This window comes from Petromyzon marinus, unplaced genomic scaffold (genome assembly GCF_048934315.1).
Source record: "Petromyzon marinus isolate PM22_M1 ecotype Great Lakes invasive population unplaced genomic scaffold, UKy_Petmar_22M1.pri1.0 PM_Scaffold_17, whole genome shotgun sequence".
In the NCBI taxonomy this organism is placed as follows: domain Eukaryota; kingdom Metazoa; phylum Chordata; class Hyperoartia; order Petromyzontiformes; family Petromyzontidae; genus Petromyzon; species Petromyzon marinus.
The window spans coordinates 1,951,324-1,967,984 of NW_027423135.1; the positions used below are offsets into that span (position 1 = coordinate 1,951,324).

Below are 16,661 nucleotides of genomic sequence, written 5' to 3' on the forward strand. Positions count from 1 at the left end.
CGTACCTTTTTTTTTGTGTGTACGGAAAAAGTTGAAGCTTGGCTGTAAGAATAAGTCGACATTATAGACTGCAGTATTCCCCGTATTATTCCTCATTGTATCATCTTTCTATCTACGTGACTTTACCAAGAGAGCCAAGGTACGCGAGTTCCCGCAATCACGAAAGCTTAAGTCCAAACTAAGCGATATTTCTGACCTTGAGAATAAAGCAAAACAACGGGGCTCCCTGGATGCAGACAGGGAGCAAAAAGTTAACGAAACCCTTGAAATTCCGGAGGTAGCATCTACTGACGTTACAGATCTTCGTTGAACATTAACCAAATAATAATCACGGGAGGTTAGACCTGGGGTAACTCAAAAGAGACACAAAAAATAGGTCAACACACACGAGACCAGATACTACGTATTCGATGAAATCAGAGCCTCCCCGGCCGCCTCTTGTCTTCCAATGAAGGGAGAGTGCCTCCCCTCCCTAATAGGGGAGACCACGAAGAGAGGGATTGGGAATGCAAACAGGCAAAATGTGATGGTTAAACAGTCAAAGGTCAAAGGTTAACAAGGAGGGGCGGCGGCGGGGCGGGGTGGGGTGGGGTGGGGGCAGCCAGACAGAGGGCATCTGTTCTTTTTTTCATTCCATCTCGCAAGAGACGCGGAGAGAGGAGAGAGAATTTCACATTTAAGCTCGGCAAAAAGGATGAGCTCTGCAAGGAAGGCTGCTGCGAGGCTCGGAAGAGCGCTGCGGATGGCAGAGTCTTGCAAAGGGGCAGACTCCGGGGATGGCCTCGACATTCGTGTCGTGGGTTCCCAGGACACGGAGACGGTAGAGTAGACGCAGCACTATTACTGGTAGGAACGAAGTTGTAAACTGAGTGTACCAGCCTGCAATAGATTAATGTGTCCGTCCGTCCGTCCCCTTTCAATACTTTAACGAAGTGAAATCTCGTGCTGTTGGGTGTAAAATCAGCAATAGACAGCGCAGAGACTTGAAAAATTCCAATGTTCCTACCAGCCCACCCTGCAGGGACCTGTTTATTGAACAAGGGGGTCACACTAGAAGGGGTAGCGGCCCCTTCACCCATATACACTCAGGGATACCCCCTAGGCTATCTAGCCTAAGCCCTAGGCTCCCGATTCCTCCGGGCTATAGGCGCTAGAGGAGGCTATCTGATCTGGCCCTGGTCAGGCACAGATCTCGGCACCCCGCCGACCAGACCGGCCCTTAGAAGGGCTCCGGCCCTGGGGCTCTGGGGCCGCACCACCGGCTTGCCGTGCCGGCCCTGAAAAGGGCAGCGGTCACAGGAGTCCCAGGGTCTATCCTAGCCGGCCTTCCTTCTTCACTGGCTCTTCATTCTTGGCCCCAACGCACTGCCCCGAGCTCTCTGGCTCCCCGCCCTTTATACCCCACTGAGGGTGGAGCCATAGCGGACGTGGTTGTAGCCACCAAGGTGTGGTCGTGCCGCACCTTCCCACACCGTGTGTTTCTTTCCCATAACACCCCTACATCAGCACTGGGTGCTGTGTCTCGCAGAGAGGAGGGGCGAGGTGATGATGTTAGGCGCTGAGTTCGGCGTGGGCCGACAAGAGTACCGCTCGAAAGTTTATTCCACATTCGCCCTGATGCTTTGAGTCGCTTGTCAGAATCGAGGATTGCGTTAAGCTGCGTCGTACTCGGCTATCAGAGTTGCGCAAGCGGCGTGCAAATACAATTTTCAAGCTTTTGGTAGCGAGTGATCCGGCCAGCGACGAGCTGGCCCGCAGCAGCAAGACGCCCTCCTGGAAGGAGGGTGAAGAGCACGAAAGTTGAGCGGCAACGGCAAAGCGCGGCCCTGAAGCACGGGGCGGGTGTCCGCGCGGAGCTGCCGGCCGCACTTATCTAGGAGGGAGCGAGGGCAACGAGAGAGAGAGAGGGAGAGAGAGGGAGGGAGCGCCGAGCGACGACAAGCGATCAACCTTGGAGAAAGGGGCGGTAAATCGCCGAGCGTCGACCAGGCCGGGGCGCCTGCCGCCAGCGGACGAGCCGCGGGCGCTACCCGACGACGGGATCATCGCTGCGCCGACGGCCTAGCGTCTTGCCGACTCTCCCGGCCGGCTGTGGATAGAAAACGGCGGGCCGCCCCCGAGCAAGAGAGGGAAACGAAGCCGTTTGTACGACCCTCCCCCACGCGTTCTCGCGCCCTAAAGCGACGCATCGCCCGGCTACAGCTTCACGCGAAGAATCGAACGAGTGGCGAAGAACACAGGCGACACGCATATCGGGGACAAGTAAGATTGCTCCGAAAAGTTATCTTTGTGTTTCAAGAAGGGTTGCCATTCCAAGGTGGTGCGTTAAAATATCAACTGGTCGCGAAGAACATTGCCGCCCGTCGAGTTACGCGGATACGGTCATTTAGAAGTGTTTTAGTCGTTCGGTTTTTTTTCTTTTTAACCGCATGATCTTACCAATGAATTAATTGATAACTGCTCTTGCCCTCGGGACGTGTTTCTTTATTGCCCTTCGTATGAATATCGTTGCATTAATTTTTAAGGACTTTTCCTCTCGCCGTGTACGCTCGTGTTGCTCTGAGGAATTATCGACTGTACTGTTACCCAGTTAACAAACGTGACCGTTGAGGGTTAAATGTACGGATCAATGAGGGGAACGTCTCCTGGAGTACTGTGTTGACAATTCCAAGCATAAGAGTTCGAATATTAGAGTGTTATGTTTCTGTTTAGAAATTAACATTGCTTAACACAGAAGTGTCTGAGTGGTGACTTCCTAAGTTCATGCTTAATAATCTTAATTATAAGAACTGTATCCTGCGGTGAGATATAAAAAACACTAAGACATAATCAGTAAATGTTAAAGCGAGAATAATTGTGTTTATACCGATCGATAATACAAACCGAGACTACGAAGCCGAGCTTAATCTGGCGTACTTACATCACACCTGCATAACTTCATACAATTCATTGTATGATCCCGATTGATAATACTACCCTTGTCAGCGAGGCAGGGCCTAATTATCATAACGGATTGCATTAGCATAATCGCATGCAATTGCAAAACTTGATACGATTACACCTCCCTAATTTGCATAATCTATGCACATCATTACACAAAATAACATAATTTCGGACAATTACGCATATTCCCAAATTTAAATATTTTTTTCATTATTTTCATAAAATTTTCAATACACAATATATACAACACAATACTACTAACAATAATAATAAGAATAATACTAACAATACTAAGAATAATACTAACAATAATAACAATACTAAGAATAATACTAAGAATAATACTAACAATTATATTAACAATACTAACAATAATAACAATAATACTAACAATAATAACTATAATAACAATAATAATAACATATTCTTGGTTCTTTCGGTAAAGTCACGTAGAAGGGAGACAATAAAATAATAAAAATATAAAACAATAAAATTCTGGTAGCAAGCCATCTGGCTACCATGAGAGATTCGTTCATGAGGCTATCCACATATACAAGCACAGAGGTAATTTCGACCGAGAAGATGGATTCTGGCTTAGCAATCATTGGAAGGATTTGATAAACCATTTCTCGGGTCTTAATTGATTGTTCACGCTTACGGTGAATTTCAGACAACATACATTAATTTTTCATCTCCCCCTCCTCTTTTCCGAACATAGATGGACTAGTCCTTCTGAATGACTGCCAAATCGCTCTCCGCGGTGCTAACGTTAAAAATAAAAACGCCACTTTTTTCAAATTTTCCTGCTGTGGTTTTCACACCTGACGATGATTGCTTGTGTTGCAGTTTGAAACGTCGTGATAATTTTATTGTTTTATATTTTTTTATTATTTTATTGTTTCCCTATCTACGTGGTGGTGACTTTACCGAAATAACCAAGAATATGAATCCCTGCAGTCACGAAAGCTTTAAATCAAAATAATAATAACAATAATAACAGTAATAACAATCGTAACAATAATAATAAAAAATGATAATAGTAACAATAAAAATAACAGTAATAAGAATAATAATAACAATAATAAAAACAATCATAATAGCAATAATAACAATGATGATGTTGTAGTTGGGTGGGGGGGGGTACAGGTGGGGGGGGTGCAGGTGGGGGGGGGGGACAAAGGCAGCGTGCTGCTGACCCCACCCCCACCCAATGCCCCACCCCCCCCACCCATGCCCCACCCCCACCCCACCCCCCACCCACCCCCCCCACCCCCACCACCCCCCCCACCCCCCACCCCCACCCATGGCCCCGCTCTCCGCCGCCGTTGTCGGAGTGCCGTGACGGCCTCCTCCGTCGCTGCTGCAGAGCGACCTCGTGGGTCACCCAGCAGCACCACCACCAGCACCATCACCATCAGCATCACCACCACCACCACCAGCACCATCACCATCAGCATCACCAGCACCATCACCAGCACCATCAGCATCACCACCACCAGCACCATCACCATCAGCACCACCACCAGCACCACCACCACCAGCACCAGCACCACCAGCACCACCACCAGCACCACCACCACCAGCACCAGCACCACCAGCACCACCACCAGCACCACCAGCACCATCACCATCAGCATCACCAGCACCAGCACCAGCACCATCAGCATCACCAGCACCATCACCAGCACCACCAGCACCAGCACCACCACCAGCACCATCACCAGCACCACCAGCACCACCAGCAGCACCAGCACCATCACCACAGTGTAGGTGTGTGTGTGTCTGTCTGTGTGTGTGTCTGTGTGTGTGTCTGTCTGTGTGTGTGTCTGTGTGTGTGTGTGTGTGTCTGTCTGTCTGTGTGTGTGTGTCTGTGTGTGTAGGTGCGTGTAGGTGTGTGTGTGTCTGTCTGTGTGTGTAAGTGTGTGTGTATCTGTGTGTGTGTAGGTGTGTTTGTGTAGGTGTGTGTATCTGTGTGTGTGTCTGTCTGTGTGTGTCTGTGTGTGTAGGTGTGTGTAGGTGTGTGTCTGTCTGTGTGTAGGTGTGTGTAGGTGTGTCTGTCTGTGTGTGTGTAGGTGTGTGTCTGTCTGTGTGTGTGTAGGTGTGTGTCTGTCTGTGTGTGTCTGTGTGTGTAGGTGTGTGTGTAGGTGTATCTGTGTGTGTGTGTCTGTGTGTGTGTGTAGGTGTGTGTCTGTCTGTGTGTGTGTGTAGGTGTGTGTCTGTCTGTGTGTGTCTGTGTGTGTAGGTGTGTGTGTAGGTGTATCTGTGTGTGTGTGTGTAGGTGTGTGTGTGTATCTGTGTGTGTAGGTGTGTTTGTGTAGGTGGGTGTGTGTCTGTGTGTGTGTATGTCTGTGTGTGGACCCCCCTAATGGAACATCTTCGCCGGTTAGAAACATTTCGGCTAGCCTGCCTACGATCCATCCTGGGTTTAACCTGCAGGCTGGATTGTGTGAGAAGCTCACAAATCCTTGAAAGATCTGGGCAGGGTCCCATCGGTGAGCTCCTCCGGCAGGCAAGGCTGCGTTGGCTGGGTCATGTAGCCCGCATGCCCAGCCACCGCATTCCGAAACAGCTTTTGTTCGGCCGGATCGAGGGGGCTAAACGGGCGCGGTACGGGCTAGAGAAGAGATGGAGTGATGTGGTACAGGAGGACGTGGAGCTGAGTGGACTTGCCGATGACTGGTACCAGCGGTGTCAAGATCGGCCTCTGTGGAGGAGGCTCGTGAAGGACGCTGCTACTGGGCAGTTGGAGGCAGTCGCCCTCCAACAACAACGGAGGGCGGAGGAGCGACGCTCACAACAACGAGCGGAGCGCCGGGTGGCTAAAGCACAGCAGGTTGGCACAGTAGGGGGCACAGGTGGTGCATCAGCCACTCATCTCAGTCATCTCAGTCAGTCGACCCGTGGCACCTGGGTCTACCCCGTGACCTGCCAGCGGGCGTTCGACACTTCACGTGGCCTCAAGGTGCACATAGCCTGGCACAAGCGTCTTGGTGACGTCACCGCCACTTCGTGGCGAATGGCGGTTGTTGTTGTCTGTATGTGTGTCTGTGTGGCCACACACACTGGCTTTGCCTTCGTGGGTGGGTGTGTGATCCAGATACCATCTCAGGTATGTTTGTATGCGTGTCTGTGTGGGTGTGTGTCTGTGTGTGTAGGTGTGTGTGTGTCTGTGTGTGTGAGTAGGTGTGTGTCTGTGTAGGTGTGTGTCTGTGTGTGTGTGTCTGTGTGTGTGAGTAGGTGTGTGTCTGTGTAGGTGTGTGTCTGTGTATCTGTCTGTGTGGCTGTCTGTGTGTGTGTGTCTGTGTGTGTGTGTGATGGTATGGGGAGCGATAGTGTAGCGGTTAGCGCGCTGCACTATGAACCTGGCGACCCGGGTTCGATTCCCGCTCACGGCCAACACCAGTGACGATTATCTGAACCGGTCCCGTGCCTCCCCTAGGTCGACTCAGCCTCAAATGAGTATCTGGTGCGGTGTGTAAACATTGCCACTAGGGAGACAAAGGCGGTCGGGCGCGGTGCTGGCCACCCACCCCCTCGTGTACCGTTCCAGCCTTCATAGGTGCTCGCTAACAGCACTTGCACCTACAGTCTGTTAAGGCTATATGGGGGATCTTTGTTTTTTTTGTTTGTATGATCATAGTAGTGGTTAGAAAGAGGTGGAGGTGGGAGGGGAGAGGAGGTGGGAGGGGAGAGGAGGTGGGAGGGGAGAGGAGGTGGGGGGGGGGGGAGGAGGTGGGGGGGGATGCTTCCGCTGCTCGCTAAGAACAGCTCTTGGTGGTGGTGGTGTTGATGATGATGGTGGTGTTGATGATAACAATGATGATGATGATGGTGGATGGTGATGATGATGGTGGCGATAATGATGACAATTATGATGACAATGATGATGGATGGTGATAATGGATGGTGATGCATGGTGATGATGATGACAATGATGATGGTGGCGATGATGATGATGATGACAATGATAATGGATGGTGATGATGATGATGGTGGCGATAATGATGACAATGATGATGACAATGATGATGGATGGTGATGATGATGGATGGTGATGATGATGACAATGATGATGGATGATGATGATGGTGGTGATGATGATGACAATGATGATGGATGGTGATGATGATGACAATGATGATGGTGATGATGATGATGGTGATGATGATGACAATGATGATGGTGATGATGATGGATGGTGATGATGATGCATGGTGATGATGATGACAATGATGATGGTGGCGATGATGATGATGATGACAATGATAATGGATGGTGATGATGATGGTGGCGATAATGATGACAATGATGATGGTGTTGATGATGATGACAATGATGATGGTGATGATGATGATGGATGGTGATGATGATGGATGTTGATGATGATGACAATGATGATGGTGGTGATGATGATGACAATGATGATGGTGATGATGATGACAATGATGATGGTGGTGATGATGACAATGATGATGGTGGTGATGATGATGACAATGGTGGTGATGATGATGGATGGTGATGATGATGGTGGTGATGATGATGACAATGGTGGTGATGATGATGATGATGGATGGTGATGACAATGGTGGTGATGATGATGATGGTAGTGATGATGATGACAATGGTGATGATGATGGTGATGATGATGACAATGGTGGTGATGATGATGATGGATGGTGATGATGATGACAATGGTGATGATGATGATGGATGGTGATGAGTGGGAGGAGCCGTGGCCTCAAAGTCGCCTCCCTCGACCCGACCGCCACTGCCGCTCCCACTCAGTCGGTCTGCAGGAGCCAGGAGAGGCAACGAAGTGCGTGGAGTTCTCTCTCTGTGTGTGTGTCTGTGTGTGTGTGTGTCTGTGTGTGTGTGTCTGTGTGTGTGTCTGTGTGTGTGTGTCTGTGTGTGTGTGTGTCTGTGTGTGTGTCTGTGTGTGTCTGTGTGTGTGTCTGTGTGTGTCTGTGTGTGTGTGTGTCTGTGTGTGTGTGTGTCTGTGTGTGTCTGTGTGTGTGTGTGTCTGTGTGTGTGTGTCTGTGTGTGTCTGTGTGTGTGTGTGTCTGTGTGTGTGTGTCTGTGTGTGTGTGTGTCTGTGTGTGTGTGTCTGTGTGTGTGTGTCTGTGTGTGTGTGTCTGTGTGTGTGTGTGTGTCTGTGGGTGTGTCTGTGTGTGTGTCTGTGTGTATGTGTATCTGTGTGTCTGTGTGTCTGTCTGTGTGTGTGTGTCTCTGTATGTGTGTGTGTCTGTGGGTGTGTCCTTGAAAGATCTGGGCAGGGTGCCATCGATGAGCTTTTCGGCTGTGTTGGCTGGGTCATGCAGCCCGCATGCCCAGCCACCGCATGCCGAAACAGCTTTTGTTCGGCCGGATCGAGGGAGCTAAACGGGCGCGGCACGGGCTAGAGAAGAGATGGAGTGATGTGGTACAGGAGGATGTGGAGCTGAGTGGACTTGCCGATGACTGGTACCAGCGGTGTCAAGATCGGCCTCTGTGGAGGAGGCTCGTAAAGGATGCTACTGGGTAGTTGGAGGCAGTCGCCCTCCAACAACAACGGAGGGCGGAGGAGCGACGCTCACAACAACGAGCGGAGCGCCAGGTGGCTAAAGCACAGCAGGTTGGCACAGTAGGGGGCACAGGTGGTGCATCAGCCAGTCATCTCAGTCAGTCGACCCGTGGCACCTGGGCCTGCCCCGTGACCTCCTGCCAGCGGGCGTTCGACACTTCACGTGGCCTGAAGGTGCACGTGGCCTGGCACAAGCGTCGTGGTGACGTCACCGCCACTTAGTGGCGAATGTCGGTTGTTGTTGTTGTGTCTGTGTGTGTCTGTGTGTGTCTGTGTGTGTGTGTGAGACGTGGGGTGGTTCTGTCTCCTACCAGGAGGTCTCTGTCTGTGTGTGAGAGACGTTGGGTGATTCTGACTCTCACCAGGAGGTCTCTGTCTGTGTGTGTGTGTGAGACGTGGGGTGAATCTGTCTTTCACTAGGAGGTCTCTGTGTGTGTGTGTGAGACGTGGGGTTATTCTGTCTCTCACCAGGAGGTCTCTGTGTGTGTGAGACGTGGAGTGGTTCTGTCTCTCACTAGGAGGTCTCTGTCTGTGTGTGAGACGTGGGGTGATTCTGTCTCTCACCAGGAGGTCTCTGTCTGCGTGTGAGACGTGGGGTGATTCTGTCTCTCACCAGGAGGTCTCTGTCTGTGTGTGAGACGTCGGGTGATTCTGTCTCTCACCAGGAGGTCTCTGTGTGTGTGTGTGAGACGTGGGGTGATTCTCTCTCTCACCAGGAGGTCTCTGTCTTTGTGTGAGACGTTGGAGTGAATCTGACTCTCACCAGGAGGTCTCTGTCTGTGTGTGTGTGTGTGAGACGTGGGGTGATTCTGTCTCTCACTAGGAGGTCTCTGTCTGTGTGTGTGAGACGTGGGGTGATTCTGACTCTCACCAGGAGGTCTCTGTCTGTGTGTGTGTGAGACGTGGGGTGAATCTGACTCTCACCAGGAGGTCTCTGTCTGTGTGTGAGAAACGTGGGGTGGTTCTGTCTCTCACCAGGAGGTCTCTGTGTGTGTGTGAGACGTGGGGTGAATCTGACTCTCACTAGGTCTCTATCTGTGTGTGTGTGAGACGTGGGGTGAATCTGTCTCTCACCAGGAGGTCTCTGTCTGTGTGTGAGACGTGGGGTGGTTCTGACTCTCACCAGGAGGTCTCTGTCTGTGTGTGTGAGACGTGGGGTGGTTCTGTCTCTCACCAGGAGGTCTCTGTCTGTGTGTGAGATGTGGGGTGATTCTGACTCTCACTAGGTGGTCTCTGTCTGTGTGTGTGAGAGACGTGGGGTGGTTCTGTCTCTCACCAGGAGGTCTGTGTGTGTGTGTGAGACGTGGGGTGATTCTGTATCTCACCAGGAGTTCTCTGTCTGTGTGTGTGTGTGAGACGTGGGGTGGTTCTGACTCTCACCAGGAGGTCTCTGTCTGTGTGTGTGTGAGACGTGGGGTGATTCTGTCTCTCACCAGGAGGTCTGTCTGTGTGTGTGTGAGACGTGGGGTGAATCTGACTCTCACTAGGAGGTCTATGTCTGTGTGTGTGTGAGACGTGGAGTGGTTCTGTCTCTCACTAGGAGGTCTCTGTCTGTGTGTGAGACGTGGGGTGATTCTGACTCTCACCAGGAGGTCTCTGTCTGTGTGTGAGACGTGGGGTGATTCTGCCTCTCACCAGGAGGTCTCTGTGTGTGTGTGTGAGACGTGGGGTGATTCTGTCTCTCACCAGGAGGTGTCTGTCTTTGTGTGAGACGTTGGGGTGAATCTGACTCTCACCAGGAGGTCTCTGTCCGTGTGTGTGTGTGTGAGACGTGGGGTGGTTCTGTCTCTCACTAGGAGGTCTCTGTCCGTGTGTGTGTGTGTGTGAGACGTGGGGTGGTTCTGTCTCTCACCAGGAGGTCTCTGTCTGTGTGTGTGTGTGAGACGTGGGGTGGTTCTGACTCTCACTAGGAGGTCTGTGTGTGTGTGAGACGTGGGGTGGTTCTGTCTCTCACTAGGAGGTCTCTGTCCGTGTGTGTGTGTGAGACGTGGGGTGGTTCTGTCTCTCACCAGGAGGTCTCTGTCTGTGTGTGTGTGAGACGTGGGGTGGTTCTGACTCTCACTAGGAGGTCTGTGTGTGTGTGAGACGTTAGGTGAATGTGACTCTCACTAGGAGGTCTGTGTGTGTGAGACGTGGGGTGAATCTGACTCTCACTAGGAGGTCTCTGTCTGTGTGTGTGAGAGACGTGGGGTGATTCTGTCTCTCACTAGGAGGTCTCTGTGTGTGTGAGACGTGGGGTGAATCTGTCTCTCACCAGGAGGTCTCTGTGTGTGTGTGTGAGACGTGGGGTGATTCTGTCTCTCACTAGGACGTCTCTGTCTGTGTGTGTGAGACGTTCGGTGAATCTGTCTCTCACCAGGAGGTCTGTGTGTGTGTGAGACGTGGGGTGAATCTGACTCTCACCAGGAGGTCTGTGTGTGTGTGAGACGTGGGGTGGTTCTGTCTCTCACCAGGAGGTCTGTGTCTGTGTGTGTGTGAGACGTGGGGTGATTCTGTCTCTCACCAGGAGGTCTCTGTCTGTGTGTGTGTGAGACGTGGGGTGGTTCTGTCTCTCACTAGGAGGTCTCTGTCTGTGTGTGTGTGAGGCGTGGGGTGGTTCTGTCTCTCACCAGGAGGTGCCGAGCGAGCCATGGCCACATCTCGTCAATGCGCCCTCTATTCCCTGGGACTGGGATCTCTCTTCATCGTCGCCTTCTTCATTGGTACACGGCCGGGAGAGAGTGGGGATAGAGTGCGGAGAGAGTGGGGAGAGTGAGAGTGAGTGAGTGAGTGGGGAGAGCCGTCATAGGGGCTGCTGCTACTCGCTAACAGCACTTGCCCCTACATTGGGGGGAGGGTCTTTGTCTTTTTAAGCGCGAGAGAGTTCGATAGAGTGAACGTGAGTGGGAGAGAGTTCAAATTGATCCTATTGTGAGATGGTGAGTGGGTGAGATGGTGAGTGAGTGAGATGCTGGGTGAGTGAGACGGTGAGTGAGTGAGATGGTGAGTGAGTGAGTGAGATGCTGGGTGAGTGACATGCTGGGTGAGTGAGATGCTGGGTGAGTGAGATGGTGAGTAAGTGAGATGCTAGGTGAGTGAGACGGTGAGTGAGTGAGATGGTGAGTGAGTGAGTGAGATGCTGAGTGAGTGAGATGCTGAGTGAGTGAGATGCTGAGTGAGTGAGATGCTGGGTGAGTGACATGGTGAGTGAGTGAGTTGGTGAGTGAGTGAGATGGTGAGTGAGTGAGATGGTGAGTGAGTGAGATGGTGAGTGAGTGAGATGGTGAGTGAGTGAGATGGTGGGTGAGTGAGATGGTGGGTGAGTGAGATGCTGGGTGAGTGAGATGGTGAGTGAGTGAGATGGTGGGTGAGTGAGATGGTGGGTGAGTGAGATGGTGAGTGAGTGAGATGCTGAGTGAGTGAGATGCTGAGTGAGTGAGATGCTGGGTGAGTGAGATGGTGATTGAGTGAGATGGTGAGTGAGTGAGATGGTGAGTGAGTGAGATGGTGAGTGAGTGAGATGGTGAGTGAGTGAGATGGTGAGTGAGTGAGATGGTGGGTGAGTGAGATGGTGAGTGAGTGAGATGGTGGGTGAGTGAGATGCTGGGTGAGTGAGATGCTGGGTGAGTGAGATGGTGGGTGAGTGAGATGCTGGGTGAGTGAGATGCTGGGTGAGTGAGATGGTGAGTGAGTGAGATGGTGAGTGAGTGAGTGAGATGGTGAGTGAGTGAGATGGTGAGTGAGTGAGATGCTGGGTGAGTGAGATGGTGAGTGAGTGAGATGCTGGGTGAGTGAGATGGTGAGTGAGTGAGATGGTGAGTGAGTGAGATGCTGAGTGAGTGAGATGCTAAGTGAGTGAGATGCTGGGTGAGTGAGATGCTGGGTGAGAGAGATGCTGGGTGAGTGAGATGGTGAGTGAGTGAGATGGTGATTGAGTGATATGCTGGGTGAGTGAGATGCTGGGTGAGTAAGATGGTGGGTGAGTGAGATGGTGAGTGAGTGAGATGGTGAGTGAGTGAGATGCTGGGTGAGTGAGATGCTGGGTGAGTGAGATGCTGGGTGAGTGAGATGGTGAGTGAGTGAGATGCTGGGTGAGTGAGATGGTGAGTGAGTGAGATGGTGAGTGAGTGAGATGCTGAGTGAGTGAGATGCTAAGTGAGTGAGATGCTGGGTGAGTGAGATGCTGGGTGAGAGAGATGCTGGGTGAGTGAGATGGTGAGTGAGTGAGATGGTGATTGAGTGAGATGCTGGGTGAGTGAGATGCTGGGTGAGTAAGATGGTGGGTGAGTGAGATGGTGAGTGAGTGAGATGGTGAGTGAGTGAGATGCTGGGTGAGTGAGATGCTGGGTGAGTGAGATGCTGGGTGAGTGAGATGCTGGGTGAGTGAGATGGTGAGTGAGTTAGATGCTGGGTGAGTGAGATGGTGAGTGAGTGAGATGGTGGGTGAGTGAGATGCTGAGTGAGTGAGATGCTGGGTGAGTGAGATGCTGAGTGAGTGAGATGCTGGGTGAGTGAGATGGTGAGTGAGTGAGATGGTGAGTGAGTGAGATGGTGAGTGAGTGAAATGCTGGGTGAGTGAGATGCTGGGTGAGTGAGATGCTGGGTGAGTGAGATGCTGGGTGAGTGAGATGCTGGGTGAGTGAGATGCTGAGTGAGTGAGATGCTGAGTGAGTGAGATGCTGGGTGAGTGAGATGGTGATTGAGTGAGATGGTGAGTGAGTGAGATGGTGAGTGAGTGAGATGGTGAGTGAGTGAGATGGTGAGTGAGTGAGATGGTGAGTGAGTGAGATGGTGGGTGAGTGAGATGGTGAGTGAGTGAGATGGTGGGTGAGTGAGATGCTGGGTGAGTGAGATGCTGGGTGAGTGAGATGGTGGGTGAGTGAGATGCTGGGTGAGTGAGATGCTGGGTGAGTGAGATGGTGAGTGAGTGAGATGGTGAGTGAGTGAGTGAGATGGTGAGTGAGTGAGATGGTGAGTGAGTGAGATGCTGGGTGAGTGAGATGGTGAGTGAGTGAGATGCTGGGTGAGTGAGATGGTGAGTGAGTGAGATGGTGAGTGAGTGAGATGCTAAGTGAGTGAGATGCTGGGTGAGTGAGATGCTGGGTGAGAGAGATGCTGGGTGAGTGAGATGGTGAGTGAGTGAGATGGTGATTGAGTGAGATGCTGGGTGAGTGAGATGCTGGGTGAGTAAGATGGTGGGTGAGTGAGATGGTGAGTGAGTGAGATGGTGAGTGAGTGAGATGCTGGGTGAGTGAGATGCTGGGTGAGTGAGATGCTGGGTGAGTGAGATGGTGAGTGAGTGAGATGCTGGGTGAGTGAGATGGTGAGTGAGTGAGATGGTGAGTGAGTGAGATGCTGAGTGAGTGAGATGCTAAGTGAGTGAGATGCTGGGTGAGTGAGATGCTGGGTGAGAGAGATGCTGGGTGAGTGAGATGGTGAGTGAGTGAGATGGTGATTGAGTGAGATGCTGGGTGAGTGAGATGCTGGGTGAGTAAGATGGTGGGTGAGTGAGATGGTGAGTGAGTGAGATGGTGAGTGAGTGAGATGCTGGGTGAGTGAGATGCTGGGTGAGTGAGATGCTGGGTGAGTGAGATGGTGAGTGAGTTAGATGCTGGGTGAGTGAGATGGTGAGTGAGTGAGATGGTGGGTGAGTGAGATGCTGAGTGAGTGAGATGCTGGGTGAGTGAGATGCTGAGTGAGTGAGATGCTGGGTGAGTGAGATGGTGAGTGAGTGAGATGGTGAGTGAGTGAGATGGTGAGTGAGTGAAATGCTGGGTGAGTGAGATGCTGGGTGAGTGAGATGGTGAGTGAGTGAGATGCTGCGTGAGTGAGATGCTGGGTGAGTGAGATGGTGAGTGAGTGAGATGGTGAGTGAGTGAGATGGTAAGTGAGTAAGATGCTGGGTGAGTGAGATGCTGGGTGAGTGAGATGGTGAGTGAGATGGTGAGTGAGTGAGATGCTGCGTGAGTGAGATGCTGGGTGAGTGAGATGGTGAGTGAATGAGATGGTGGGTGAGTGAGTGAGATGGTGGGTGAGTGAGATGCTGGGTGAGTGAGATGGTGAGTGAGTGAGATGATGAGTGATTGAGTGCGTTGGTGAGATGGTGGGTGGGTGAGATGGTGGGTGAGCTGGTGGGGGGAGTTGGTGGGTGGGTGGGTGAGATGGTAGGTAGGTGGGTGAGATGGTAGGTGGGTGGGTGAGATGGTGGGTAGGTGAGATGGTGGGTGGGTGAGATGCTGGGTGAGTGAGATGCTGGGTGAGTGAGATGCTGGGTGAGTTAGATGCTGGGTGAGTGAGATGGTGAGTAAGATGCTGGGTGAGTGAGATGGTGAGTGAGTGAGATGCTGGGTGAGTGAGATGCTGGGTGAGTGAGATGGTGAGTGAGTGAGGTGGTGAGTTAGTGAGATGCTGGGTGAGTGAGATGCCGGGTGAGTGAGATGCCGGGTGAGTGAGATGCTGGGTGAGTGAGATGCTGGGTGAGTGAGATGCTGGGTGAGTGAGATGCTGGGTGAGTGAGATGCTGGGTGAGTGAGATGCTGGGTGAGTGAGATGCTGGGTGAGTGAGATGCTGGGTGAGTGAGATGCTGGGTGAGTGAGATGCTGGGTGAGTGAGATGGTGAGTGAGTGCGTTGGTGAGATGGTGGGTGGGTGAGATGGTGGGTGAGATGTTGGGGGGAGATGGTGGGTGGGTGAGATGGTGGGTGGGAGGGTGAATGATTGAGTGAGATGGTGAGTCACGTTTATATTATAGGAGTCTAATTTGGAGTGGGTGGGTGAGTGTGTGAATGTGTGAGTGGGTGGGTAAGTGAGTGGGTGAATGATCGAGTGGGTTAATGAATGAATGGGTGGGTGGTGAGTGGGTGGGTGAGCGAGTAGCTGGATTAATGGGTCAGGATTGGAAGGATGCCCTGGTGGTCCCCCTCTTTAAGAAGGGGGACCGCACAGACTGTAACAACTACAGGGGCATCTCACTCCTCAGTGTACCGGGAAAGGTCCTGGCAAGGATTATTCAACATCGCCTTGCTAGGCACGCTGAGGAGAGGCTTGCGGAGCCCCAAAATGGTTTCAGGAAAGGGCGGTCCTGCACAGATGTCATATGTTCTGTCCGTCTGCTACAGCAGAGCTGTAGGGAATTCCAACAAGACCTACATCTCTGCTTTATTGACCTGGTCAATGCCTATGATACCATCAGTAGGCCTGGGCTCTGGGTTGTTCTTCGTGCTTTTGGAGTCCCTGACCCTCTGCTCACGATCATTAAGGACCTCCATGATGGTGAGCGGGCCCGGGTAAAACTACGTGGCCGGGAGTCGGAGCCATTCGCTGTACACCTTGGGGTGCGACAGGGATGTCCTCTGACTCCCACATTATTTAACAGCTATTTTTGACCATGGATGTACTGGAGGAATGTCCATCTGGTACAGATACAATGGGAGGCTAATCTATGCCCGGGTGCGGTCGAGGGATGGCTCCCTATTGCTCAACCACGTTCTGTATGCTGTAACATGGTTGACCAACAACGGAGGGCAGAGTTGCGATGCTCACAACATTGTTCCCCCGCGTGTCTCCCCGCCTGTCCCCCCGTGTCTCTCCCCGTGTCTCCCCGTGTGTCTCCCCGTGTCTCCCCCGTGTCTCCCTGTGTCTCCCCGCGTGTCCCCGCGTGTCCCCGTGTCTCCCCGTGTCTCGCCCCGTGTCTTCCCGTGTCTCCCCGTGTGTTTCCCCGTGTCTCCCCGCGTGTCTCCCCGTGTCTCCCCCGTGTCTCCCCGTGTCTCCCCCCGTGTCTCCCCGTGTCTCCCTCCTCCCGTGTGTCTCCCCGTGTGTCTCCCCGTGTCTCCCTCGTGTCTCCCTCGTGTCTCCCCGTGTGTCTCCCCGTGTCTCCCCGCGTGTCTCCCCGCGTGTCTCCCCGCGTGTCTCCCCGTGTGTCTCCCCGTGTCTCCCTCGTGTCTCCCTCGTGTCTCCCCCGTGTCTCCTCGTGTCTCCCCGTGTGTCTCCCCGTGTCTCCCCGCGTGTCTCCCCGCGTCTCCCCGTGTCTCCCCGTGTGTCACCCCGTGTGTCTCCCACCGTGTCTCCCCGTGTCTCCCCGCGTATCTCCCCGTGTCTCCCCGTGTGTCTCCCCGCGTCTCCCCGGGTCTCCCCGTGTCTCCCCGCGTGTCCCCGTGTCTCCCCGTGTCTCCCCGTGTCT

The 16,661-nt window shown here is 52.5% G+C and overlaps 1 protein-coding gene across 8 annotated transcripts in view; it reads left to right on the top strand.

The window, feature by feature from the left end:
* The first annotated feature begins 4,296 nt into the window (after positions 1-4,296).
* Positions 4,297-16,661, top strand: part of LOC116956822 (putative N-acetylated-alpha-linked acidic dipeptidase) — a 49,390-nt gene continuing 37,025 nt past the window's right edge. The window contains exons 1-3 of one of the 8 annotated variants that reach the window (XM_076063708.1): positions 7,741-7,759; positions 8,207-8,677; positions 11,116-11,205. In XM_076063708.1, the coding sequence (XP_075919823.1) occupies positions 11,133-11,205 (73 nt within the window). In that variant the 5' untranslated portion in view covers positions 7,741-7,759; positions 8,207-8,677; positions 11,116-11,132. Of the gene's footprint in view, positions 4,319-7,644; positions 7,760-8,077; positions 8,678-11,088; positions 11,206-16,661 lie in introns of those variants that run through there. The other 7 variants (XM_076063712.1, XM_076063705.1, XM_076063704.1 and 4 more) reach the window with 7 other exon arrangements.